Genomic DNA, 27,817 nt, shown 5'->3' on the forward strand with positions numbered 1-27,817 from the left:
ACTTAGTTCAACCACAAAAAGTCATAGAGATCAATGGTATCAAACTCAAATGGAAACAATGACCAATAAAACATATATGAGAATCCTTGCAGGATACATGTTGACTTAGAAAACCACATATTAACATTATCTATGTTTTCTTGTATTTTATTCATTTTATTAAATATTTCTCAATTGCATTTTAATCTGGTTTGGTTGCCCTCAAGCCATAATGAGGGCTATTGGTCATGTGTTTGACTCACTTTGACATCTTTAATCTTGTCAATTTACTAAAGAGTGGAGGAGAGATGGTAATATATATAAGTGGAGGGAATAATTAAGCAGAAGGAATCATGAATCCTTAGAGTATTTATTGATCAATTGATCCATCATTTACCTCTCTCTCTCTATATATGTATATGTATACACACACACACAAATACACGTGCATATACACACATATAAATTCATATACTTATATATGTATATTTTATACATGTATGTCTAACATCTATATTTCAAATATACAGTTACTTCAAGTATATTATATATGTACTATACAGTGTCTCAAAAGTCCTAGTGTAGTTTTAACTTTTAGGAGCTTAAAATTTAATAATAAAATTAAAATTTAGCAGCATTAAATTTTTGGAATGCCTTGTATATATGTGTAATGTAATGCAAATATATATATATATATATATATATATATATAATACTTAGAGAGCAATCAAACACAGAATGAGTAATAAATGACTGACTCCTGCAATGCTATAAGCCGAACTAGAAAAACTGCCATCAGCCCTGACAATTATTCTGAATTGCTACTTAGAGATGACTCAGAGCAGAAAGTCCTTGTGCCTATTTTGAGTCTAGGAACCCATTATCTATTCACTAATGACAACCTGGCAGCAGGAAATATAGGTAGATAGAGAGGACATTTATTATGCAGCATTCTGTCCATTCAGAATCACTGTCCTCAAGCTAAAACAGATTAAAAGCAAGACTCCATTAAACCATTTTCTTCTGAATACACACACATTATTGAAGCAAGTAAGAGCAAAATTTATATAAACACAACTATTATTACATGAATAAGTCACATATACATGGCAATGCTTGAAAGAGCTTTCCTTACAACAACACTATGAGGGCCCTCATGTCAGGATAATTATGACCATTTCACAAAGGAGAACACTAAGGCTCTCAGTAGTTAAGTATTTTACTGATGATCCCATCGGCAATTGGTGTTTTAGGTAGGATTTGAATCCAAGTCTTCTGCCTCCAGTTCTAATACTGTTTGTTGCTTACTCTCTATGCCACAAGCACTACTCTTTTTTGGCAATTACATTTTATCCTCAAAACATAATCTGTTCAAGAATCTTTCATTAGAATAGAGAAGGAATACAATTATCTAAATGTGAGAAAAATGCCTTTTGACCAATGTAGGCTATAAGAATGCTATTTACATACACACACCACACTACACACACACACACACACACACACACACACGCACGCACATACATACACACATACAGAAGAGCATTTGCCCCTGAAGATATTTTACTTAAAAATTAAAACACAAATTCATTTCTCAAACTGATTTCTGCTGGAGGGTACATCAGAGGCCGCCAAGTCTAACTCATACTTACATAAGAATCCTTTCCATTATATAAGATAAATGAATTCCAGTGAGGATGAATATGTTGTGTCTCAGGAAAACCCATTCCTTTTTTTGGAGGCACAGGGTGGAGTGGGAAGAAGGTCTAACTGAAGTGTAGACTAGATTTTGCCTCTTCATAATATCAACTGATTTTTCCTGGTTCTACTCTCTGGATCCAAGTAGAAAAAGTCTAAATGCCCCTTAAGAGGGGATTGTTCCTCTTAAACTAAATTACTCTATTCAATCTATAATTCACCAATTTGGGAGTGCTCTCCAATAGTAAAGATCTCACACTGTTTTATGAGATTCTTGTCCATGTTTTCCTAAAAGGTCCTTTTGGGCAATTGATTCAACATGCTGTACATCTGCCTAATTTTCTCCTGATACCAGAAAGCTATCAGTAGAGAACTCTGGCTGTCAACTTGTCATTCCTTGATCTTGCCACATGACTTGCCCATCTTTTCTGTTTCCTATAAATCAATCAATAATCAACCAATCAACAAAATTTAGTAAACATGTGCTGTGTTCCAAGCACTGTACCAAGCACTGGGGATAGAAAAGGAGGCAAAAAACAGTCAAGGAGCTCACAGTCTAATAGAGGATCTCACAATCTATCATACAATTCCATGATAACATGCTATATTCCTTTTATTCAGAGTTCCTTGTTCCCCATCAGCTTCACTGCTTTTAGACTTCTTGAGCCTTCCTTCCTCTGGAAACTATCATTGGGAAATCTCATAATTCTGCAATATTGAGTTTGCCTGGTACTCATATCTCACCATCCTGAGAAACTGCAAAATTTTTCCTCACACCCCAAACTTCCCGTCTTTTCTATGCTAATATTTTACTTGTGTTGCTATATGGAAACAAGATGTGGAAGACCTTCTGATCCTCTGTATGATACTCTAGTTCTTTGGGGTCAACTTGCTGCCTATCTGTACTGTCTATCTCAGGAAGCCATTCTGTTGGACAGAATTACACAGGATTAGCAGGCATGGATTAGTTGGTTGCAGGTTGAAATCTGAGCAATAGACATTCTTCATCCACTTGGTCTTTCCTCTCTGGATGGACCAATCAAACTCCTTTGAGTGATTGCACATCTTTACCAGGAAATTCTGCGGCATTCTGGGGTTTGATGTTATCAGCACAGAGATACACTCATAAGAGTGTTCTTTGACCACTTTCAAGTGTTTGAAAATTCTTCCTATGTACATAGTACCCAGAATTGAACACAAAATTCCAGATGTGGGATGATCACCTTGGACATTATGCCCAGTCTTAGTGCTTCTCAGGGCTTTTTAGTGGCTATATCAAAACTATTGAGTCACAATAAGATTGCAATTCTCTCAAACTCCTGGACATTGTTTTTGGAGGGGGGAAGGCAGGGCAATTGGGGTTAAGTGACTTAACCAAGGTCACACAGCTAGTAAGTGTTAAGTGTCTGAGTCCAGATTTGAACTCAGGTCCTCCTGACTCCAGGGCCATTCCTCTATTCACTGAGCCAGCTGCCTCTTCCTGGACATTTTTCAAACTGCTCTCTAATCAAACCTAGCCCATCTTATACGTCAAATGTGTTGATATTTGTAAAGCACTCAGCACAGTGCCTGGCACATCGTTTTAAAATATGAAAAATAGACTTTTTTGAACCTAAATATAGAATTTAAAAGTTGTCCCTATTCAATATCATCATATTCATGTTAAGCTCCATGTTCTAGTCCATCAAGACCTCTTGATTCTGTTGTACAATATTAGTTATCCCTACCACTGTCATGTCATTTGAAAATTGATAAGTATCTCATCTATGCTTTTACCTAGGTCATTGATAAAATGTTAAAAAACCCCAGGATCAAGTACATGTCCCTGGTTCAATCCACTAGAGGTGTTCTAATTTAACATCAAACCACTAATCTAAATAGATTTTTTGAAGTCTAGCCATTCAACAAATCCATCTAATTGCATATTTAATTAACTCACATATGTCTATATATTATACAAGAATAACATGGGAGGCTTTATTCAAAGCCTACTAAAATATGGGTAAACTATAATTATAACATCTTTTGGATCTGTAAATCCAATAACCCTGCCAAAAAAAATAAAGTTAGTCTGGAATGGCTTGTTCTTCATGAAGTCATGCTGGCTCTTTATTATCACCATTTCTTCATCATGCATTCAGGAACTTCATCATCCTGCAAGATCACATCAGTCCTGGTAGTCACATCTCATAAGTACTCTCTACCCCTGGAGCCTTGCTGATTGGAGGATGGAACACAGAGCTCTCCTTAATATCTCCCTTTAAGGAGGGCCCCCAGGTGTTTCCTACCTGGCTGAACTCTCTTGGACTTTTCCATCATATCTCCATGTTGGATTTCTTTCTCCTACTGTCCCCTTTCTAGCTCCTTTTGGTGTGCTGTCTTCCCTCCTTAAAAGTTCCTTGAGGGCAGGGATTGTTTTACTTTTCAATGCTTGTGTCCCTAGAGCTTAGCACAGTGCTTAGCATATTTGTTATTGTTCAGTCACTGTTCTGTCATGTCAGATATGACAGAAAAGAAAAAGAAGCATATCATAAATTTAAATATTGAAACTTAAATACAAAATAAGAAAAGAAAAAAAAACAAAAAGCACATCACAATACCTAACTCAGTAAACGCTTATGGGATGACTTCTTTTTCTAGGTATTCACTAATCCCTTTTTAAAATAATACACCCTAGAATTTTGTCAGGAACCAAAGATAATGCCATTGGAATGCAGTTTTCAGGTTCCATTCTCTCTGTTTTGAAAATCAGTGCACTTTCCCTTCATCAGTCCTGCAGTAACTCTCCCATTCTTCATGATGTTTCAAAGATCACTGACATTCACTTGTCAGTAACTTTTGCCAGATAGTTTACAAACCAAAGATATTGTTCCCTTTGGGAAAGTGAATTAACCTCATCAAGGGCAACTGTATATGCTTAGATTTGTTAACCAAAAGTCAGGACCACAAAGGTGATGAATAGTAACTGTTTATTACAAAAGAAAGCAAAAAGGAACATGTATGTCTCTGAACTCCTACTGAACATAAAGAATTCTGGAGATGCAGGCAAAGACTTGGATATTTAAATGTGAGCAAAAAGGGGAATTAGAGTAGGAGGGGTAAGGACTAATACCCTTCCTGAGGGAAAGGAGGAATAAGGGCTGAGTTCCCTCCCCCATCTTGGGTATCAACTCCCTTTTAGCCACATTTGTTTTGTCCCTTCCAGTCTAAGGATCATTTCAAATAATCATTGGCAGAAAATAACAACAGGAAAAGAGCATAAGTACAAATGTAAAATAAAATGTTCAAAGTGATAGGCATATGAATAGAATGGTCAGATAGAGAAAACTAAGGCAGGGAAAAAAGGGCACTAGCTACAAAGGTAGAAGGATTTACACTTAACACATGAATAAAAGATGGAAAGAAAAGAACAGCTGGAAGGAAAGTATGGAAAAACAGGAATGAAAATCAGGTCTACCAATATGAAGGAATATGATTTTCTAATGATAACTTAGGATCGCAGATTTAGAGCTAGGAGGGTCTTTATAAGACCCTCTAGACAGGGGTGGGGAACCTGCTTCCTTGAGGCCACATGTGGCCCTCTAGGTCCTCAAGCGTGACCCTTTGACTGAATCCAAACAGGTTCCTCACCCAGACTAGACCAATCCCCTCACTTTACAGATTAGGAAACTGAGGCTCCAGGAGGTTGAATGACTTACAAGGTCACACAGATAGTAAACTTCAGAGGTGGGATCTGAACCAATGTTCAGCACATTGATTAGCACATAAGGATAAAAGAAGAAATAAAAGGGAAAGAGAGCTATTATAGTAATTCTCTATAATGGCAAGTTAACAGAAATATACTAAATGTTTACTATATATACCAAAAACTGTGCTAAGTTCTGGGAATACATATATAAGCAAAAATAAATACAGTCCTTGCCCTTGGAAAGCTTATATTCTGATAGGGGAAGGCAACATGTAAAAGGAAGCCAAAAGTGGAAGAGAGGCAAGAAAAAGATGAAGGTACCTGGTGGCAGGACATTGTATGAGAAGTCTGAAAGAGTTAGGAGTATAGCCTACAGAGGAATTATGACATGGCTGACCTCTTCATCCTCCTTGAAATGGAGGTTCAAAGGAAATAGTCCATAGGTAGATATCATAGGTGTGGAAGGTACAGGCATAACTTGTTTTATTGTATTTTGCTTAATTGCATTTTGCAGATGTTACTTTTTTTTTTTTACATATTTAACATTAGTGGCAACCCAGTGATGACCAAGTCCAACAAGATTTTTACAACAGCATGTGTTCACGTCATGTCTCTGTGTTACATTTTGGTAATTCTCACATGATTTCAAACTTTTTCATTATTTTTATATATTTCATGGTAGTCTGTGATCAGTGATCACAGTGAGATGTTACCACTGTCATCATTTTGGGGCACCATGAACAATGTTCATATAAGAGAGCAATCGATAAATGTTGTGTGTGATCTGACTGCTCCACCTACCAGCTACTGCTCCATATCTCTCCCTCTCCTAAGGCCTTATTATTCCCAGAGACACAACAATATTGAAATTGGGCCAATTCATAACCCTATCATGACCTCTAAGTGTGCAAGTAAAAGGAAGAATCAATGAATTCCATAAACTTCATTGTTGTTTTGTTTTTAAAAAATTGCTACAGCCACCCCAACCTTCAGAAACCACTATCCTGATCAGTTAACAACTATCATCAACATTTAGGCAAGACCCTTCACTAGGAAAAAGACCAAGACTTTCTTAAAGCTCAGGTGATAGTTAGTATTTTTTTTTAGCAATAAAGTATTTTGAAATACAGGTACATACATTTTTAAAGACATAATACTATTGCACACTATATAGACAACACTAAAGTGTAAACCTAACTTTTATTTGTATTGGGAAACCAAAAAAATGTGTATAATTCACTTTACTATGATATTTGCTTTATTGCAGTGTTCTGGAACTGGACCTACAATGTCTCTGAGGTATGTGTGAAGTCCAGGGGTGAAGTGAATGAGCTTCCAGGATAAAGGGAATTCTAGAACAGTATAAAGGAAGTTTAGAAGAGTCAGGAGTGTAACCTGGAGAGGAATTCCCATTTAAATATGTTGAAATTTGGCGGAGTATTATTTATCTATCAATATCTATTATCAAGAATCAAAGAATTGGAGGAGACATAAACTGATCTCCCATTCAGTGTGTTGATTCATAATATTTGCATAGTTTCCATGGAACTATAAATCTTATAGATTATACCTCCTAAGTATATATTTTACCCATTTCTTTGTAAATTAGGCAATGGAAAAGACAATGCATATATGACTCTGAAAGATAAAAGACTTGTTTGCTTTCCATTGCCATAAATGCCATCTTCTAGGAAACTTTAGCTAAAGCTAACTCACTTGTCGGGATGTTAGGTGGCAGAGTAGATAAAGCATTGGACTTGGAATCAGGAAGACTTATCTTCATGAGTTCAAATCTGGCCTCAGACACTAACTAGCTGTGTGATCTTGGGCAAGTCACTTATCCCAATTGCCCTCCAAAAACAAAGCAAAAAAAAAAAAAAAGAGGAATCAGAGAGGAGCAGGGAAGGAAATCCGGAGGCAGTCAGTATTCCATACTGTTCATTCACTGTTCTAATGGGCAGTAGCCTACTCCTTTGTGTTGGATTACCTGTTCTACCTCCCACAGAAATGCTACCCAGATGTGTTGGCCACTGGTCCCTCACAAACCTATTGCTTATTAATCCCCTTAGAATGCTTTGCTCTTTGATTTCTTATCATTTATTCCCATTCTCTTAATTATAAAGAAAAAGAAAGGTCTGCACATTCCTTATTCTGACCCTGAGATTAGAATACTTTGCCTCTGTCTTCATTTCTAAATGATTAGAAGTCTTTCAATGTTGTTTTCCTTTGCATTATCTGGGATCTTTGTCAGATCAAATAAGATAAAATCCATATAATCCCTTTTGAACCTTAAAGTGCTATATGCTACTACTACTGATCTTTTGATAGTACATAGATAATAAATATGGTCATATAAGCAAGTTTTTCAGGACCTAAGACAATCCCAATAAAGTAAAAATAATAGGCAGTCCCATTTGTGAGAGTAGGTGAAGGTCAAGGTAGTAAGTAGATGAAGGTAGTGACTTTGGGAATGAAACCCGGAGACAATCAGTTCTAGGAAATAACATACTGGCTATGGAGTTAGAAGACCAGACTTCAGATCCTAATTCTGATACTATCTGTATGATCTTAGGTGAATCCCAGTCTCTGGAGGCCATGACTGAAACAACTGAGCAACACGAAAAATCACAAACATAAATATGGCCCCAGTACTAAGACAGTAAAGGTTTCCTAAGACATTTCATTTTCTTAGCTGGAATCAAAAAAATACTTTGAAACAGAGTGGGAAACTTAAGTGAAAAATATGATTAAAAACTAAATTGTGGTTTAAGACCACTACTCCCATGTGGTGAATCTAATTTATTCTCTGCCAAAACATTTGTGGTTGTGTAGAAACACACTCAAAATTTTTCTCAACTTAAAAGTTGATAGATTCAAAAAATAGCAAAACTCCTGGAGATCCATAAGTTATGAAATATTTTTCAGTTACATTCTCCAAGGATTGACTTAGTTGACTTTGACATTCACAATCATCCTAATTACATAATAATTTACAGACAAAATGTGTTATCTTGCCATGCTAATGATATTTTCTTCTCATGAGAAAGTGTGATGTTTTTTAAGAATCCTCTTCACAGATCAAAAGGGGGAAGTGATTAAATAGGATATTCTCTCAGTTAGCTTTTCCTTTCTTTCAAAAGTATTTTCTAAGCTTTCCGTCTTTCTGAAAGCAAGAGACAACACTTCTCAAGGATAGCAGTAACATGAATATTTCCATCACAGGAAGCTTTCCTTTCATATGGCATTGATCAGCAAATGGACTAATTTGTATTTCGCAAGATGTCAACGACAATTAATAACTCCAATAATTAGTTTCTGATTTATATACAGTCAAATGTTTCAGAAGTAATTGATGTCTAGTATTGAGAATTCTGCTCTCAAGATCTGAGCTAGTCTTTGTAAAATATGAGAGATTATTAGTTATAGAATCACTTGATTAGATCCAGGAAGAGATCTTAGAGATTGTCTAGTTCAACCTCCTTATTTTATGGATGGGGCAATTGAGATCCAGAAATATTAAATGATTTTTCATTGAGAGGGTTTCATTTTTTGGATTTATATCTCCAGCACTTAACCACAGTGCTTGGTACATAGTAGGCACTAAATAAATTTTTGTTGATTAATGAACCCTCTGTATAGGATCACAAAGGTTTTCAGTGTCAAAGGCAGCATAAAAACTAAAGCTCTCCATCTGTTAATCCTGGCTTCTGCTGTATGACCCAGTCTACTTACTGGTATATTTTTATATCATGCGTGGGTGGCAAAATGTCCTGGTGCATTTACAACCACCATATGTCTTTCCATTGTCCTTTGAGTTTCCTATAATTTTTATTCTTTGGAGGTCATGGTTTTCCATGATTTGTAGTTTGGAGGGAACTTATTTTATTCAATATGATTTCCTTATTTTATTGGTGAGGAAAATGGTTCAGAGAGTTTAACTGATATGTCCAGGGTCACTAAGGTAATAAATCGTAGAGCTAGAACTTGCACCTAGATCTTTTGACTTCAAATCTAGCACTTATTTTACTATAAAACACTGCCTCTAACAATGAATTCTTGAACAGTGAAGTCTTCCTATAGGTATCATTTCCTCGAGTGGAGCACCACAGATAGTATCAAAGAGGTCCCTAATCAATATACTGAATAATAATATCTACTCACTCAAATTCACACTATATGTATATACATATGTGTATAGACATATATGCTTAGCATATTTTTAAATTTTCTTTATTTTTCTTGGTTTTTGTGGGTTACAACATGGCAAAAATGGATATATATTTTGTATGATTTCACATACAGCCAACCTCAGATGGGATGATCTAGATTCAAGTACTACCTCGGACCTATGTTAGTTATGAGACTTTTAGCAAGTTGCTTTATCGCTCAGTGACTCCAAGCAACTTTCCAAGACTTTAAGTTATAGAACATTTGTTGAATTCCATTGATAGAGGGAATTCTTTCTCATCAGGAGCTCTCAGCACACATGAGATCACAAGTCCAGCCAAAGCAAACCAAAAACACTATCATCGCCAATTAAAAAAATTCTCCTTTTGACACTAATGTATTGGTGGAGTTGTGAACTGGTCCAACCATTCTGGAGATTTAGAATTTGGAATTACACCCAAAGGGCTATAAAACTGTGCATACCCTTTGACCCAGCAATACCACACTAAGTCTATATTCCAAAGAGATCAAAAGAAAAGGAAAAAGACCTTTATGTACAAAAATATTTATGGCAGCCCTTTTTTGTGGTGGCAAAGAATTGAATATTGAAGGGATTCTCATCAATTGAGGAATGGCTGACCAAGTGGTGGTATATGATTGTTGTTGCGGCGGGGGCTTTGCCCACCCAAAAACTGTTGGAGTTTCATGATGTGTTGTGGTGGAACCATCTCAAAGAATTCAATCAGACCACCTCTAATCCAAGTAGAGGCATTTATTGGGATTGACCCCTCTCATGAAGTAGGCTAAGTTTCCAAAGGAACCAGCAACTTTAGAGAGAACAAGATAGATTTTTATAGGGTAAAGATGCTGATTACACAATGAAAGTTTACATAGACTATAGGAATATAATTAATATTTTAAAAGGCAGGAAGAGTTTGTTAAGGGATTAGGTAATGGAGGAGGGATCCCATCTATGGTTCAGTGGTTAAACATTGTGGTCGTGCTGCCCTCCCATTGGCTAACTATTGTGGTCCTTTCTGGTCAAGATAGTTAGGTATTGCGTGGTCCTGTCTTGGGCTAGATGGATGATTGAATACAAGAGTACACCTGTTTCTGTGGGAATGGATCAGGGATCAGTGACTAGGTAGAGGCAATAGCTGAGTTCGCATCATGTGGACATGCCTGGTGTTTTGTGAGAACTATGAGTTCATGCTGTTCTAGTGAGCAGTGAGGCATATATGAAGAAGTTAGGACATTGGCAGGGGTGGGGGTGTCTAGGTAGGTACAGTGGGCCTGCTGTTCATTGGGGCCAGGTCTATAATGAAGTTAGAATATTGGGCCTGGAGGCAGCTTTATTAGGATTAATTGTGATGGAATACTATTGTGCTATAAGAAATAAAAGAAGTCTGGGAAGACTTACACGAACTAATGCAAATTATAGTGAGTATAATCAGGAAAACACTGTCATAGTAACAGCAATATTATAACAATTATGACTTATATCAATGACTTAGCTATTTTCAGCAATACAACAACTTAAAACAATCTGAAGGACTTTTAATGAAAAATGCTATCTACCTCCAGAGAGAGAACAGATAAACTGTGAATGTAGAATGAACCATATTTTTTTTCATTTTTTAAATTTTTCTTGGCTTTTTTGGGTTATGACAGGGCAAAAATGCAAATATGTCTTATATGATTTCACATGTATAATTATTATCACATTACTTGCCTTCTCAATGGGTGGAGGAGGGGCAGGGGAGAGAATTCAAAAATCAAATATTTTTAAAATGAATGTTAAAAATAAGTAAATCAGTTTATTTAAAATGGGGAAATGTTAAAGAAAATTAATAAAAAATACAATACAGCTTTAAAAAAAGCCAAATACTTCTCCTTCACTGTTTCACATTGGTTGAAAGTCTTGAGGCTCTAAAGGACTGCTACAAACCCAGGTATAATTAAACAAAAATTAACAATGAATGCAGTGAGGGAGAAATAATCACCACACATCATGGACTAATACAGTTTTAAGTGTCAACACTCATATTATGCAATATTTGCATTACAAAAGAAGTCTTCTGCTCTGTCCTTATTTTTCTAAAGAATATATTCCAGAATGGTATTTATTAGCTTCTATTCTTCCCAGCACCTCTGTTATTCCCAGGAGTGGGTTTAGATGAAGGAATATCACTTTTTCAGATGACAAGGGTTATTAACTTCTTTATTCTTAGAGCCTAACTAATTAATCAAAACATTATCATCAAAGAGTAGTGCAGTACATGTCTTTACTCATGATTTTCCTGTCTCCTAGGATAGGCTTATGATAAGAACAGTATTGACCAGGGTCTCCTCCCATCTAGCCTAGACTAGTTTTTCCCTAAAAATCAAGGAAACTATACCAAGATTTATTGGTACAGGGTGCTAAGACTAAAGGTTTTGGTGTGGATCACTGATTATCCAAGGGAATAAAACAGGTCAGCCCATAAGCAATCAATATCTTTCAGACTTGGTAGTTATTCCATCTCCATGGAAGCCATCCTGTCTTGCCCTGCTGAGAAAACACATTTCGTTATGGAATCGAGGGGGAGTACTTCTATTTGAGACAGTGATATATCCTTATTGAGTATCTGATTCAGGCTATGGCTAAGGAAACCTCATTTGGTTAATTGTCAAACAATGTTCAAATGTTTCATTTCATTTCAACCTCAAACCTGAGCTACCAGACTAATCTGAGGCAGGGCAGGACTGCAATAATACTATGCTCACTATACTCCCCAAGATTCTTAGTTAAGACCTACCCTTCTCTGAAATTCCAGCTCAGGTCTTTTCTTCTCCCTGAAGTCTTCCCTGGCTCTCCCAGCCAAGAGTAATCTTTGTCCTCTGAATGCCTATAGCGGTTGCTATGTTTACTAATTTTTGACACTTATAATACTTTATATAATTTGAGAGGAGTTTTCTGATCACCTTGATGAGTTTACAGAGCAGTGAGCCTTTGTTTAGGTCCTGGACTGAACCCCATCAATGTGATTAATTGTTTGACTTGGGCTCTTGTGGATTAATACAGGATGAATTGGTAGGCTGGAAGTATTGTGAGTCACCCTTTTGTGTTAGGTCTATAACTGCAGTGCAGACCTGGTTCTTTTTTGGCTTTTTTCCTCCTTTTATGAGTTGTGATTAGAGCTCTCTCAACATGACTACCTAAACAAGAAACTGAGTGCTCTAAGAAGTAGAAATCCTAGTTGAACTCAAAGACTAATTTATACTCATGACCCTTATAACAAAATTAGAATCAGATAACTGAAAGATGAGTAGATTTTGGTCCCTGAGATATACCTGTATACCAGCATAGCTCTCAAGACCAAGGGGCAATCCTGCCTACCTACCCACCCAGCTCTAGAGATGGTAGCTCTAAGCTCAAGAGATGGCAAATAGGTGGACAGTGGAGAAATAATGAGGATTCTGGGCAAGGGTATGCCAGAACCAGATCCTACCAACTATCAGAAATCAGCAAAGGGGGCTTGATTTATCATTTTGTTGACTTACTAAAGTGATGGAGAAAGTTTTAATAATTCAGATTAAACTTAAAAGTGTTTAATGCATTCATTTTTTTTCATGGAGAGCTGATTGTTAAAATCTACCTTCATGCCCCTGGTTCTGAGGTACCTAAGTTCCTAGAGTCTAAGTGCTTGTACCCAGTCCTGGAGTGGCAGCAGTAGAGGAAGGTGGTAATGGAAAAGGTTCCCAGCCATGTGCCCAATTTGTGGGAATTCCTGAACCTCAGCCAACTAGAGAGAGAAAGGAAATTACTAAGTAGTCCCAGGCTGAGCAGCAACCCTAAGTTCAAGAATTCTGGAGCCTGGGAAATATGTCTGGGAGACAGTATTTGTATAAGAGCAAAAAGTCTAGAAGACTGTGATCTAAGGCCATTTTTAGTGGCTACAAGTAAGATCTACAAAACCAGAGGGAACACACAGCTCTTTTTAAAATTAAAGGAGATTAATCTTGGGATGCAACTGAATTCTATTTAGACAAAGCAAAAAACTCCTGGAGGTAAACCCAACAAAACCAGAGTGATCTGGGGAAAGTCTATTTGGGTTCATGGACACAGTGACACAGTTCAGGCCAAATTCCATAGCAATCTTCTTGCAAAGGCTATTGGACAAAGAATCTAGCAAGTGCTGTATCCATGGAGGGTCTAGAATATTACCAAAAATAAGCTAAATAAAATTGAGAATTTTACAATGCATGTTTCATTTTAAATGCCTTTTTCAAAATAGATATGCTTCAAGGACTATATTATGGGTTAAAAACAAACTTTATTGATATCTTTTGTTTTTACATCACTTATATCTTCTACCATATACCTACCATCCACTCCCTCCCAGAGAGTTGCCCCTTGCAATACAATATAAAAAAGGAAGCGAGGGGGAAAAGTTCCACAAAACTGAACTACTTGATTTTGTAGCATTCATTTTTCAATTCTTCTGTTGTTACTGCTGTTACCCTTTACATCTATATTGCTATGGTCATCACTTCCTATTTCAGCTTATTTCACCAAGTTTCATGAATGTCTTTCCATGCTTTTCTGTATTCATCAGTATTTATATTGTAATGGTGATAGGTAATGCAAGATTTGTCAGAAGGCACAATTTTAGATATAAATTATAAAAATTTCATTCCTCCCTCTCCTTCCACCCCCCTCCCAAAAGAGTTCTGGAAACTATGATTTCCAAGAAGCAAAAAAGAGATTTTCTAGGTATCACCAGTCTCAGGGTTACTTCTTAAGTAACCTCAGTTTGTTTTCTTTCTGTGATGAGTCCAAACCAGAGGGTGCTGGCATGTTTTTGGTAGAATATATAGGGACCTAGCAATGAGGTGGATTTCTGCAGAAAAGGATAAAAAATCTATCAAATATTTATGGGCTACTATGAGTTCTTTTTGTAGTTAGATGGTGCAGTAAATAGAGTGCTGGGACTGGAGTCAGGAAGACTTATCTTCCTGAGTTCAGATCTGGCCTCAGACTCTAGCTGTGTGACCTTAGGGAAGTCATTTAACCCTATTTTCCTTAATTTACTCATCTGGAAAATGAACTGGAAATGGCAAACCACTCCAGTATTTTTGCCCAGAAAACCTCAAATGGGATCGTGAAGGGTTAATTAAACACGATGGAAAAAATGACTGAACAACAACGTGAGTTCCTTTTGTGTCTCTTGCATTTTATAGGAAATAAAATAAAAGTTATCCTGGACTCAATATACCTCAATTTACCATTCAATTTACTTTGAGCATTGAATGGGAACAACAGATTATTTTATCCTCATCTGTGGATAAAAAAACTGGCCTCAAAACTAGGAAGATCTGGGTTCAAGACATGTCTCTTTTACATATGAGCTGCATGGCCCTAGGAGAATCACTTAACATTTTAGTACTCCAAGACTATATGTTATAGAAAAGGGGCTGACCTGAATTGGTATAGGGAGTTTCTTCACCAGAGAGTTCTTCATACAAAAGAAATTACAGGTCTAGACTCTAGACCTATCACACAATCATAGATTTAGACCTGGAAGAAACTGTTAGGATCATCTAGTCCAACCTCTCCATTTTACAGATGAGGACACTGAGGCCAGGTCATATGTAGTAGTTTAAGGTTTGTTGTTCAAAAATGTCTGTTTATGACCCTATTGTTTTGTGGAGGGGAGATTTCTTGGCAAAAAATTCCATAGAGGTTTGCCATTTCCTACTTCAGTTCATTTTACAGATGAGGAAATGGAAGTAAACAGGGTTAAATGACTTGCTCAGGGTCACACAGCTAGTAAGTGTCCAAGACTAGATCTGAACAGGTCTTTCTGACTCCAGGCCCTGTGCTCTATACATTGTGCTTCCTAGCAATCCCAGAGTGAGGATTCAAACCCAAGTCTTCTGACTTCAAATTTAGTGCCTTTTCCTTTTGTATCACCCTACAACAGTCTATTGAAAAGTTTTCCCTATCATAAAAGTGAATTGCCTCAGAATTCTCTAACACTATCTTAAACCATATTAGACTTGTTAAATATAAATTCTAAAATCCTAGAATCCCCATGAATGCTGTGTGCCAGGTTATTTCCTTCAGAACAGTTCCAACAACAGTTGCATTAGAAGTTAGTGTTTTGGGGAGAGAATTCTGGGAAGATGGTGGAGTAGGTAAAAAAATTCCAAGCTCTCAAGATTTTCCCTCACAAGAGAGTTAAAATATTACCTTAGGGCAAACAAACAATGGGAGGAGATAAATAAGAACAGGGGCACAACTGAGGTCTTCTTGGGACAATTTGAGAAGATCAGAAGAAAAATCCCAGATTGTTTGGTCCCTGGGAAGAGTAAACACCCCCAGGCTAGGTTCCACTTTAACAACAAGCCTCACATACAGGGGTTAGTTGGTTTAGGAGGTCCCAGCTACAGGGACTTTTACCACCCCTGCCCCCCCTCCTCCCCACAGTGATGGGAATTGGGTGTCTGAGCCCAGGAAGATCTCTGGAAACCTTTGCTGACATGGAATGCCAGACCCAGCTGTGCTGCAAAGAGCAGCAGGGGTAAGAAGGAACCAGCACACATTTGGTGAGTGTAGAAGCAGTGGGACAGAAAGCCCCTGGCTGTGGGCACTTACAGGAGGTTGGAGGTTTGACTTTGGCTCCAGGCTAGAGGGGAGAACTGAAGATCTGGGACAAGAGGCACCATTTTCTATACCCCAGGGCTAGAGGTGACTACAAATAAATAAGCTATCACCACAAAAAAATGCACAGACAAATGAGAAAGAATCCAACCATAGAAAACTGTTATGGGAATAGAGATGACTGGGGCTCATCTTCAGAGGAACCCCCAAAGAGTAACGCCAAATGATCACATGTCCCAAAAGAATTCATAGAAGATCTTTAAAAAATAAAAAATAACATAGATAGATGAAAAACTAAAAAAAAAAAAAGAATAATACAAGAAAAACAAGAAGGGTATGAAGGGAAAGTTGACCAAGGACAAAAGATCTTTTTTTTTTCCTTAAAGTAATTGGGATTAAGTAACTTGCTCAAGGTTACACGGCCAGTTATTTCTGGGTATGGTGCTAAGTATCTGAGCCCAGATTCAATCCCAGGTCTCCCAACTCTGGGGCCAGTGCTCTTACTCACTGCACCACCTGGCTGCTCCTAAGCAATTGGGGTTAAGTAATTTGCTCAAGGTTACACAGCCAGTTATTTCTGGGTATGGTGCTAAGTATCTGAGCCCAGATTCAATCCCAGGTCTCCCGACTCTGGGGCTGGCGCTCTTACTCACTGTGCCACCTGGCCGCCCCAGAAAAGGAGATCTTAATGAAGAAAATGACACTTTGAAAATTAAAATTGGGCAAAGTGAAGCTAGCAAAATTATAAGAGATCAAGAAATAATTAAACAAAATATGAATAATAAAAAAATAGAAGAGAAAGTGAAACATCTTATAAGAAAAACAACAGATTTGGAGAACAGATCAAGAAGGGAAAATATAAAAATAATTGGACTAACTGGAAGTTATGATCAAAAAGAGAATCTTGATAAAATAATACAAGAAATAATTAAAGAAAATTCTCCTGAAGCATTAGAACAAAGGGGGGGGGGTGTTAAAGTAGAATTAGAAAAAATCTGTCAATCACCACTTAAAAGTGAGCCTATGAGGAAAACTCATAGGAATATCATAGTCAAATTCCAAAGCCCCCAGCTAAAGGATAAAATATTAAAACCACCAAGATTAAAATAATTTAAATATGATGGTGCCACAATTAGAATTACACAAGACCTAGGAGCAGAGACATTTAAGGACTGTAGGTCTTGGAACACTATATATTAAAGAACAAAAGAACTAGGGTTCCTGCCAAAAATATCATACCCTGCAAAGTTAAGTATTATCCTGAATGAAAAAAAATGGACATTTGATAAACTCTCAGACTTTCAAGACTTTGTTGAAAAAAAAATCCTGAACTTAATAGAAGGTTTGACATATAAGAACCAATATAAATATAAGGCACATACCAAAGACTGATTATAAGGGATTCATAAGGACAGACTATTTTTTGTATATGTAAAATGTCTGTCTAAGATTTTTATGAATAATTAGGTAGCTCATAAAAAAGATTGGGGTAAACCTGAGTATGATATGAATTTAAAAACTAAAATCATTTAGGAACAGCTAAAAAGGGTAATTATTTTTTTACAAATGAGGTACAAGAGGACGAATTTATACAGAAGAATTAGGGGAGGAGGACTGGGAATTCTGGTAACTTACTTTCATCAGGGTTTACGAGTGAACAACACATCTATTTACAAGAGTATAAAAGTCTTCTAATTCAGAAGGAATAAAATGGTAGGGGCATAGGGAGTGGGGAGAAGACAAAGGAAGGATCTTTAGAGGGGAGGGTGAGGGAATAGGTAAAAGGAGGGTATAGAAAGATGTCTAGATTTACAGGAATGAGAGGATAGGGGAGGGATCTTTGGAGGGAAGAAGGCAAGTAATAAGAGAGTAAGGGTGTGGGTAGAAATAAAGTAGAGGAGGAGGGAGCGATAGGAAACAAGAGATATGAACAAACATGAAAACAAAAATCAGGAGTATAATATGTTTGGGAAAGTATATGTCTATATATGTATGTATATGTGTATGTATATATCTCTGGCTATAGAGAAACATATCTAAACTTTATTGTAGCCTTCTGGAGAGTGTGGGGGGGATAGAAAAACAGAACAAAGTAAAAAAGTACACAGCAGAGAACAAAAGAAAATTTACAAGGAAACAAAGAAAAGATGGACAATTTTTAACACAACGTGTACCATTTATCATATAGGCTTTCTTGATATAAAAATTTATTGTTACATATTTTGAATTGTTTCTTATGTTCTGCTATGCACATAGCATGCTTTGTATTTAAATTCCAATATTTAAGTTTGTGATATGTTTTTGTTTCCTTTTCCTTATTCTGTATTTGTGTTCTGGTCCTTGAGTGTAAAATAAAAATAAAACAAAAAAATCAAATCAAATCAAAGAATATAGAAAATTAAAAAAACAAAACAAAAAAAGAAGTTGGTACTTCTTGCAAATTTGAAAATATTCATTTGCCAAACTTTTTTTTTAAACTAGTATATTTTGGGAGTGAATTGTGTCCTTTAAAAAGTTAATTGATGGGTTGTTCCAAATTACTGTGTGTCTGTAGATGACTGGCTGACTAGAATGCTCTCAATATTGTTATAAGGGAAAGTAGGAAAGAAGGAAACATTTATTAAGCAGCTGCTATGTGTTAGGCACTGTGCTAAGTACTCTGCAAGTATAATCTCATTTTATTCTTATATAACAATGCAGGGAGGTAAATGCTATTTATTACCCTCATTTTACAGTTGAAGAAGCTGAGGCAAACAGAGGTTAAGTGACTTCCCTCAGATCATACAGCTAGTAAGTTTCTGAGGTTAGATTTGAACACAGGTCTTTCTAATTCCAGGCCTAGCACTCTATCCATTGTACCACCTACCTCCCAATAGATAAGCAAGTTATTGAGTGATCCAGTAAGTAAAAATGTTGATGGGACTAAGACAATTAATTACAAATTATGCCCCCTTTGTAACAGACTTCTCATATACAATTGCTGTTCCAAATAATGTAATTCTTTTTCAGACAGTTAGGTGAATCAATATGATATAAAGGGAAGAATATTTGATTTGATCAGAGATCTGATTAAAATCCTTGCTCTGATGTTTAGTATTTGTTTCATTCCTTATTTGTGAGATGGGATAGCAATACAAGATACAGCTTACCCTGCCGGATTGTTGCAGGGAAAATGTTTTACAAACCTTACCATATTATATAAGTATTAGTATTATAACAGACAAAACTAAATACTTCTCTATAGTTTTCATTTTTTCCATTTAAAATTATTTGTTAGCACTATTGGAGCATAAAAATTGTAGGATAATTTTGTACTCTCTACGAAAATAAAGAGATGTCCTCAAAATCAAAGTGAAATGGAGGATATAGGCAATTATAGATAACCCAAGCAAAAATCCAGTGTTTGTACTATGAGATATTTTTGTTAAGAATGATGTAAGGAGAGAAAGGCCCAAATCATGCAAATAATCCTCAATTTTCCATTTCACTTTGCTGATGAGAGTTTGGCCCATGAAAAGTTCTCAAAGGAAACAAATTCAGGTCAAAAGGTAATATTCTACTCTCCTATTAATAATAGGTGTAAAAATGCTTAAAAATCTAATATCTTGCTTCACATTCTGTAAAGCTGGCATATTCTAAACTGTACCTCAACCAAGGCAAGAAGATTGATGGCAGATATCTTTGTTTTCTGATTCAAAACAAGGTTTTCAGAGGATTTCAAGTACTGAAATTATGATTTTTCTCAGTTACATAATTATAGGATTAAAACCAGCTGATCATAGCAAAATTCCTTCTTGTCATATGTATTCATTTACAAACTCCATTGATAAAAGGACTCCTTACTTGGTATTGTGTGTATCAATGGTATGGAAGAGCTCGTGCAATTCTTCCCCACTCAGAACACCATCTGCAAAATAGGCTTTGAATTCTTCAAAGGACAACTTTCCATCATCTGAAATGACATAAACAAATACAAGTAAATTCAAATTAATGCAACAAACATTCATTAGGTGCCTTGCTGTATATGAGGCACTGAACTAGGAGCTGGGAATATAAAAATGAACAACCACCAGGGCCCTGACCTCAGGAAGTTTACGATAAAGGGGAATAGGAAATAGATATGAATAGTATGAAAAAAAGTTTGAAAAACTTGAGTTAGACTTTAAAAAGTCTTAAATATCAGCTTTAAAAGTTTCTATTCTATCTCATAAGCAATAAGGAATCATTTAATTTCTATAACCTTAAACTAAAATGTAGAATGTGTTTATGTGTGTGTATAAACCACTTACACAATGGTTTCCACTGAGCAATACCCCCAAACCTCAAACGTATTGTTTAATTTCCTTTGTTTTATATGTAGTTTTGATTATATAATGAGAATCAACCTCACTGAGAACATCTGTGACAAGTATTTGTTGGTAAGATAAGCACTGAAACTTTGTATATTATTCTGTTATTTGGCTTAACTTGGTAGTATAATTCAGTGAGGCAATTTAGTTCTTCTGCCACACATTGCATAGAGAGAAGTTTTAAGTAGTGCCCGTTAATAATAATAACAGCTTGGGGAAGCTAGGTGGTTGTAATGGGAATGTAAATTTTTAAGATCTTCCCTGCCCCTAGGCTAAAGTGCACCTGGAGCCTGGGGTGGGAGGCTTGTTTTTCAGTAAATATTTCTTGATTGGCCAGTGAGTCAATAAGGTTGTTACATTCTCTGAGACAGGAGAAGGCTACATAAACCCTGATGTGTAGCTTTGTTTTGGGGATCACTTTGAGAAGTGTTCTGTGATTTGATCTGGATTATGGGAAGCCGTTGTTGAGAGCCCCCCCTCGGCTTTGAAAAACCCAGATGTTGAAACCCAGATGTTGATTTGGTATGGATGTAATGGTTGGACAGTTTGAAAACTGTCTACTTGATCAGTTTCTCTGTCTTGATAATTCTGTCTGTATACTCTGAAGTTCGGGGTGCTGACCTTTTCCCCCTGAACTAGATAAACGATACACATTTGACTGATTAAAGTAAGCTTGTTAACCCATTTTGAGTTGCTTTCCTTTATCAAAGCAGAGCCAAGAACCTGTGGTAGCAGCAACCCTGGGGACGCTTGGGGTGCTTGCTGCTACAGTGGTGCAGTGAATAGAGCACCAGCCCTGGAGTCAGGAGGACCTGAGTTCAAATCCGGTCTCAGACATTTAACACTTACTGGCTGTATGATCTTGGGCAAGTCGCTTAACTTAATTAACTCAACCAATTGCCCTGCCTTCCCCCTTCCAAAAAAAAAAAAAGCAAAAAAAAAATAATAACAGTTTACTTCTAAATAGTGTTTTCCCATCTCCAAAGCACTTTCATCAGATAGCAGGTGCCTAAATCTCCCCCCTCTTTCATGAACAAATTGGGAAAATGATACTCAAGGGTATATGCTGAGGGGGAAGATTGAGAGAAAATTCATTTTCTTTTTGTCTTTATTTTTTAATTTCTTTAATTTTTTAGACATTAATTTAGAAGAAAAATTGAATTTCAAATTCTCTCTCTTCCCTACCCATTACAAAGGGAAGAAATGTGACATCAATTATACATCTGAAATCATGCAAAACATATTTACATACTTGCCATGTAGCAAATGTGTAAAAAATAAAGTAAAAAATCCCTTCAATCTGCATTCAGATTCTATCAATGCTTTCTCTGGAAGTGCATAGCATTTTTCATTGTAAGTCCTTCAGAATTGTCTGGATCATTGTATTGATCAGAATAGTTAAGTCATTTACAGTTGATCTTCATACAATATTGCTGTTGCTGTGTACTATGGTCTCCTGGTTCTTCTCATTTCACTTTGCATTAATTCATACAAATCTTCTCAGGTTTTTCTGAAATCATCCTGCTCATCATTTCTTATAGCACAAAAGCATTGCATCACAATCATATACCTCAACTTGTTTAGCCATTCCCCGACTGATGGACTCTCAATTTTCAATTCTTTGCCACCACAAAATGAGCTGCTGTGAATATTTGTACAATGTGAATATTTTACATCTAGGTTCTTTTTTTTCCTTTGATCTTTTTGGGATACAGACCTAGTAATGGTATTGTTGGGTCAAAGGGTAGGCATGGTTTCATAGCCATTTGGTCATAGTTCCAGATTGCTTTCCAAAATGGTTAGATCAGTTCACAACTCCACCAACAGTGCCTCTGTGTCCCAATTTTTCCACATTCCCTCCAACATTTGTCATTTTTACTTTTTGTCATATTTTCCAATTCCTGACAGATGTAAGGTGAAACTTCAGAGTTGTTTTAATTTATACTTCTCTAATCAATAATGATTTAGGGTATTTTTTCATATGAGTATAGATAGCCTTGATTTCTCCTTATGCAAATTTCCTGTTCATAACCTTTGACCATTTATCAGTTGAGGAATTATGTCTAATAGGTTTGACTCAGTTCTCTATATATTTGAGAAATGAGACCTTTAGCAGAAAAAAACTTGTTGTAAATTTTTTCTCCTAGTTTCCTACTTTCTGTTTAATCTTGGTTGCATTGATTTTGTTTGTGCAGACCCTTTTTAATTTAATGTAATCAAAATTATTTATTTTTTATCCAGCGATCCCCTCTTTCTCTTGTTTGGTCATAAATTCTTCCCTTATCCCTATATCTGATAGCAAATTTTTCCAAACTCCCCTAATTTACTTATGGTATCACCCTTTATGCCTAAGTCATGTAGCCATTTTGACGTTAGTTTGGTATATGGTGTGAGATGTTGTTCCATATCTAGTTTCTGCTGAACTGCTTTTCAGTTTTCCCAGAAATTTTTGCCAAATAGTAAGCTCTTGCTCCAAAAGCTTGGATCTGGCACTCCTAGACCACCTTCATTTGTGTTTTTTTTTTCCCATTGATCCACTTGATATTTTTTAACTTTTGTTATTTCATATGAATTTTGTTATTATTTTTCTAGCTTTATAAAATAATTTTTGTTAATTTGTTTGATATGGCACTAAATAAACAAATTAATTTAGGTAGAATTGTCATTTTTACTATACTGGCTCAGTCTACCCAGGAGCAATTAATATTTCACTTATTTAAATCTGTCTTTATTTGTGTGAAAAGTGTTTTGTAATTGTGTTCATATAGTTCATGGGTTTGTCTTGGTAAGTAGACTCCTGTGTATTTTATATCTTCAGTTATTTTATTTTGTTATATTTTAATTTTTTGTCTTTATTAATTTGTTTGTTTACTTTTAGTTTACAAGATTCAGTTCCACAATCCCTTGAGTTTCAAATTTTCTCCCCCCCCACAACTTCCCATGGCAGCAGACAATCAAGTGTAAGATCTGCAAATACTTTCATATCAGACGTTAGCGAGGTTGTAAAGAAGGATTGTAACCAATGGAATGAACGATGGAAAAGAGGAAACAAAACCAAACAAGAAAAAGAGAGACAGCAGGTAGTTTGCTTCAGTCTGCATTCAAACTCTGTTCTTTCTAGTTCTTTCTCTGAATGTAGACATATCCTTCCATCACGAGTCTTTTGGAGTTGTCTTATAACTTTGCATTGCTGAGAAGAGTCCAGTTTATCAAAGTTGGTCATCACACATATGTTGTGTCTGTAATTATATAAATTTCTCTTGGTTCTGCTCTTCTTGCTCTGCATCAGTTTGTATAAGTCTCTCCAGGTAAATATGAAGTCCATCTGCTCCTCATTTCTTATATCACAACAGTATTCCATACTCCAGTATTCATATACCACAATTGTTTAGCCATTCCCCAGCTGATGGGCATCCCCTTAATTTCCAATTCTTTGCCACCACAAAAAGATCTGTGATAAATATTTTTGTACACGCGGGTCTTCCTCCCACTTCTATGATATCTTTGGGATAAACCCTAGAAGTGGTATTACTGGGTCAAAGGGTATGCACTTATTTATAACCCTTTGGGCATAGTTTCAGATTGCTCTCCAGAATGGTTGGATCAGTTCATAACTCCACCAACAATGCATTAGTGTTTCAATTTTTTCCATATCCTCTCCAGAATTTGTCTTTTTTTTTTTGTTTTGTCATCTTAGCCAATCTGACCAGTAAGATGTGTTACCTCGGAGTTGTTTTCATTTGCATTTCTCTAATCACTTGTGATTTAGAACATTTTTCCTGCCTCTGAAAATTGCCTGTTCAAATGACTTGTATTCTTAGAGATTTGACTCAATTATCTGTATATGTTAGAAATGAGGCCTTTATCAGAGACACGGGTTGTAAAAATTCTTTCCCAATTTCCCACTTCCCTCTTAATCTTGGTTACATTGGCTTTGTTTGTACAGAAACTTTTCAATTTAATGTAATCAAGATTATCCATTTTGCATTTTATAATGCTTTCTAACTCTTGTTTGTTATAAAATCTTCCCTTCTCCATAAATCTGACAGGTAAACTATTCCTTGCTTTCCCAGACTGCCTACAGTATCAGCCTTTATACCTAGATTGTACACCCATTTAGACTTGATTTTGGTGACTTGATTTTGGTATACGGTGTTAGATAATGGTCTATGCCCAGTTTCTGCCATACTATATATATTTCAGTTTTCCCAGCAGTTTTTGTCAAATAGTGAGTTCTTATCCCCAAAACTGGGGTCTTTGGGTTTATCAAACAGTAGATTACTATAGTCATTGACTGATGGGTCTCTTGTACTCAATCTATTCCATTGATTCACTACTCTATTCCTCAGCCAGTACCAAGTAGTTTTGATGACTGCTGCTTTATGATACAGATTAAAATCTGGTATGGCTAGGCCACTTTCCCTAGCATTTCTTTTCATTAATTCCCTTGATATTCTGGACCTTTTGTTCTTCCAAATGAATTTTGGTACTATTTTTTCTAGCTCTAAAAAGTAATTTTTTTGTAGATTGATTGGTATGGCTATGCAGTTATTTTAAATGGAATTTTTCATTCTATCCCTTCCTGTTGAACTTTGTCAGTAATACATGGAAATGCTAATGATTTTTTATTTTTTTATTATATCTTTCAACTTTGCTTAAGTTGTTCATTCAACTAGTATTTTGGTTTATACAACTATATTATAATATAGTATTATAAATATTTATATATTTAGAATTCTTTAAATTTACTGTCATATCATCTGGAAAGAGTGATAGTTTTGTTTCCTCGTTGCCTTTTCTAATTCCTTCAACTTTATTTTCTTGTCTTACTGCTATAGCTAAAATTTCTAGTACAAAAGTGAATAGTAGTGATAATGGTGAGGATCCTTACTTCACCCCTGATCTTATTTGGAAAGCTTCTAACTTATACCCATTACATATAATCCTTGTTTTAGAAAGATACTACTTATCATTTTAAGGAAATCTCAATTTATTCCTATGATTTCATGTGTGAGTGTGTGTGTGTGTGTGCATGTCCATAAACAGGAAAGAATGCTACATTTTGTCAAATGCTTTTCCTGCATGATTAACACCATTCTATGATTTTTGCTTTTATTGTTATTGATATCTTCAATTTTGCTCATAGTTTTCCTAATATTGAATCAGCCCTACATTCCTGGTATAAATTCTACCTTCTTATAGCATGGGGGTTTTGTGATATATTGCTGTAATCTCCTTGCTAGCATTTTATCTGATTTTTTTTGCATCAATATTAATTAGGAATATTGGTCTGTAGTTTTCTTTCTCTGTTTTTTTTTTTTTGCTCCTCCTGATCTAGGTATCAGCAACACACTTGTGTCATAAAATGAATTTTGTAGGACTCTTTCTTTGTCTATCTTTCCAAATTGTTTATATTGTATTAGAATTAATTGTTCTTTAAATGTTTGGTAGAATTCACTTGTGAAACCATCTTTCCCTGGAAATTATTTCTTAGGTAGCTCACTGATAGCTTGCTCATTTTTTTAAAAAAAAGATAAGGTTATTTAAATATTTATTTTCTCTTCTGTTAATATGGGTAGTTTATATTTTGTAAACATTCAACCATTTTGCTTTCATTGTCAGATTTATCAGCATATAGTTAGGAAAAAAATCTCCTAATAATTGCTTTAATTTCACTTTCATTGGTGGTACATTCACCCTTTTAATTTTTGATACTAATAATTTGGTTTTCTTTTTTTTCATTAAATTAATTGTTTATCTATTTTATCATTTCCCCCCATAAAAATCAGCTCCTAGTTTTAATTATTAGTTCAATGGTTTTCTTAGCTTCTCAGTCTCTCCTTTGATTTTCAGGATTTCCAGTTTGTTTTTTAATTGGGGATTTAAAATTTGTTCTTGTTTGAGTTTTTTTAATAGCATGCTCAATTCATTAATCAGTTCTTTCTCTATTTTATTGATTAAGAATTTAGAGATATAAAATTTCCCCTAAGTACTGCTTTGCTATATCCCATAAATTTGGCTATGTTGTCTCATTGTTGTCATTCTCTTTCCTGGAATTTTGATTGTTTTTGTGATTTGTTTTTGATCCATACATTCTTTAGGATTAGATTATTTAGTTTTAAATTAATTTTAATCTGTGTTTCCAACTTTCTTTACTGAATGTAATTTTTGTTGCATTATGGACTGAAAAGGATGTATTCAATATATTTTTCTCGTTCTGCATTTGGTGTGCAGTTCGATGCCCTAATACATGGTTAATTTCTGTGAAGGTAGCATGTGTAGCTGAAAAAAAGTATATTCCTTTTTATTACCCTTCAGTTTTCTACAGAGGTCTATAATATGTAACTTTTCTAAGATCTTATTAATCTCTTTAACTTCTTTCTTATTTATTTTATGGCTAGATTTATCTAGTTTTGAGAGGGGAAAATTGAGATCCCCCACTAGTATAGTTTTGCTATTTATTTCCTCCTGTAACTCATTTAACTTTTCCTTTAAGAATTTGGATGCTATACCATTTGGAACATATATGTTTAATTTAGATATCACTTCATTGTCTACAGTATCTTTTTAGCAAAATGTAGTTTCACTGCTTATCTCTTTTAATTAGGTCTATGTTTGCTTTTGTTTTGTCTAATGATTGCTGCCCCTACCTTTTTTACCTTAGCTGAAGCATAATAGATTCTCTTCCAACACCTTATTTTTAATCTGTGAGAGTCCCTCTGTTTCAAGTGTGTCTCTTATAAATGACATATTGTTAGATTCTTGTTTCTAATACATTCTGCTATCTGCTTCTGTTCTATGGATGAGTATATCCCATTCACATTCACAGTTATGATTACTAACTGTATTTCCCTCCATTCTATTTTCACCCTATTTATCATTCTCTGTCTTCTCTCTCTGTCTCTCCTTGTCCCTCCCCAAAAGTCTATTTTACTTCTGACCAGTGTCTCCCTTAATTTTCCCTCCCTTCTATAAACCTTCCTCCTTTTGGCCCCCTTTCCTCCTACTTTCCTGTTTGGTAAGTTAGATTTCTATACCCAACTGTGTGGTTATGTTATTTGCTGTTTGAGCCAGTTCTCATGAGGGAACCTTAATACAAGCACTACCTGCTATTCCTCCCCCATTTTCACGTCTACTGTAAAAGCTCTTCTTTGAGCCTCTCTGTTGTAAAATAATTTCCCCCATTCTTCTTCTCCCCTTTCCTTTCTCCTAGGATATCCTTCTTTTTTACCCTTTAATTTTTTTTGAGATCATCCCATCATAGTCAAGTTATACCTGTACCCTCTGCCT

General features: G+C 35.7%; 1 protein-coding gene and 1 pseudogene across 1 annotated transcript in view; one reads left to right on the forward strand and one right to left on the reverse strand.

Annotated features, from left to right (window-relative positions):
- NECAB1 (N-terminal EF-hand calcium binding protein 1) overlaps positions 1–27,817 on the reverse strand; it is a 238,226-nt gene that overhangs the window by 179,111 nt on the left and 31,298 nt on the right. The window contains exon 3 of the mRNA XM_069086671.1: positions 20,022–20,130. Coding sequence (XP_068942772.1) covers positions 20,022–20,130 — 109 coding nt within the window. The remainder of the gene's footprint in view (positions 1–20,021; positions 20,131–27,817) is intronic.
- LOC138160073 (large ribosomal subunit protein eL33 pseudogene) lies at positions 13,398–13,731 on the forward strand (annotated as a pseudogene).

Source organism: Petaurus breviceps, unplaced genomic scaffold (genome assembly GCF_028583685.1).
Source record: "Petaurus breviceps papuanus isolate PSGF00001 unplaced genomic scaffold, PetGlider_PUasm1.0 179, whole genome shotgun sequence".
Lineage (NCBI taxonomy): Eukaryota > Metazoa > Chordata > Mammalia > Diprotodontia > Petauridae > Petaurus > Petaurus breviceps.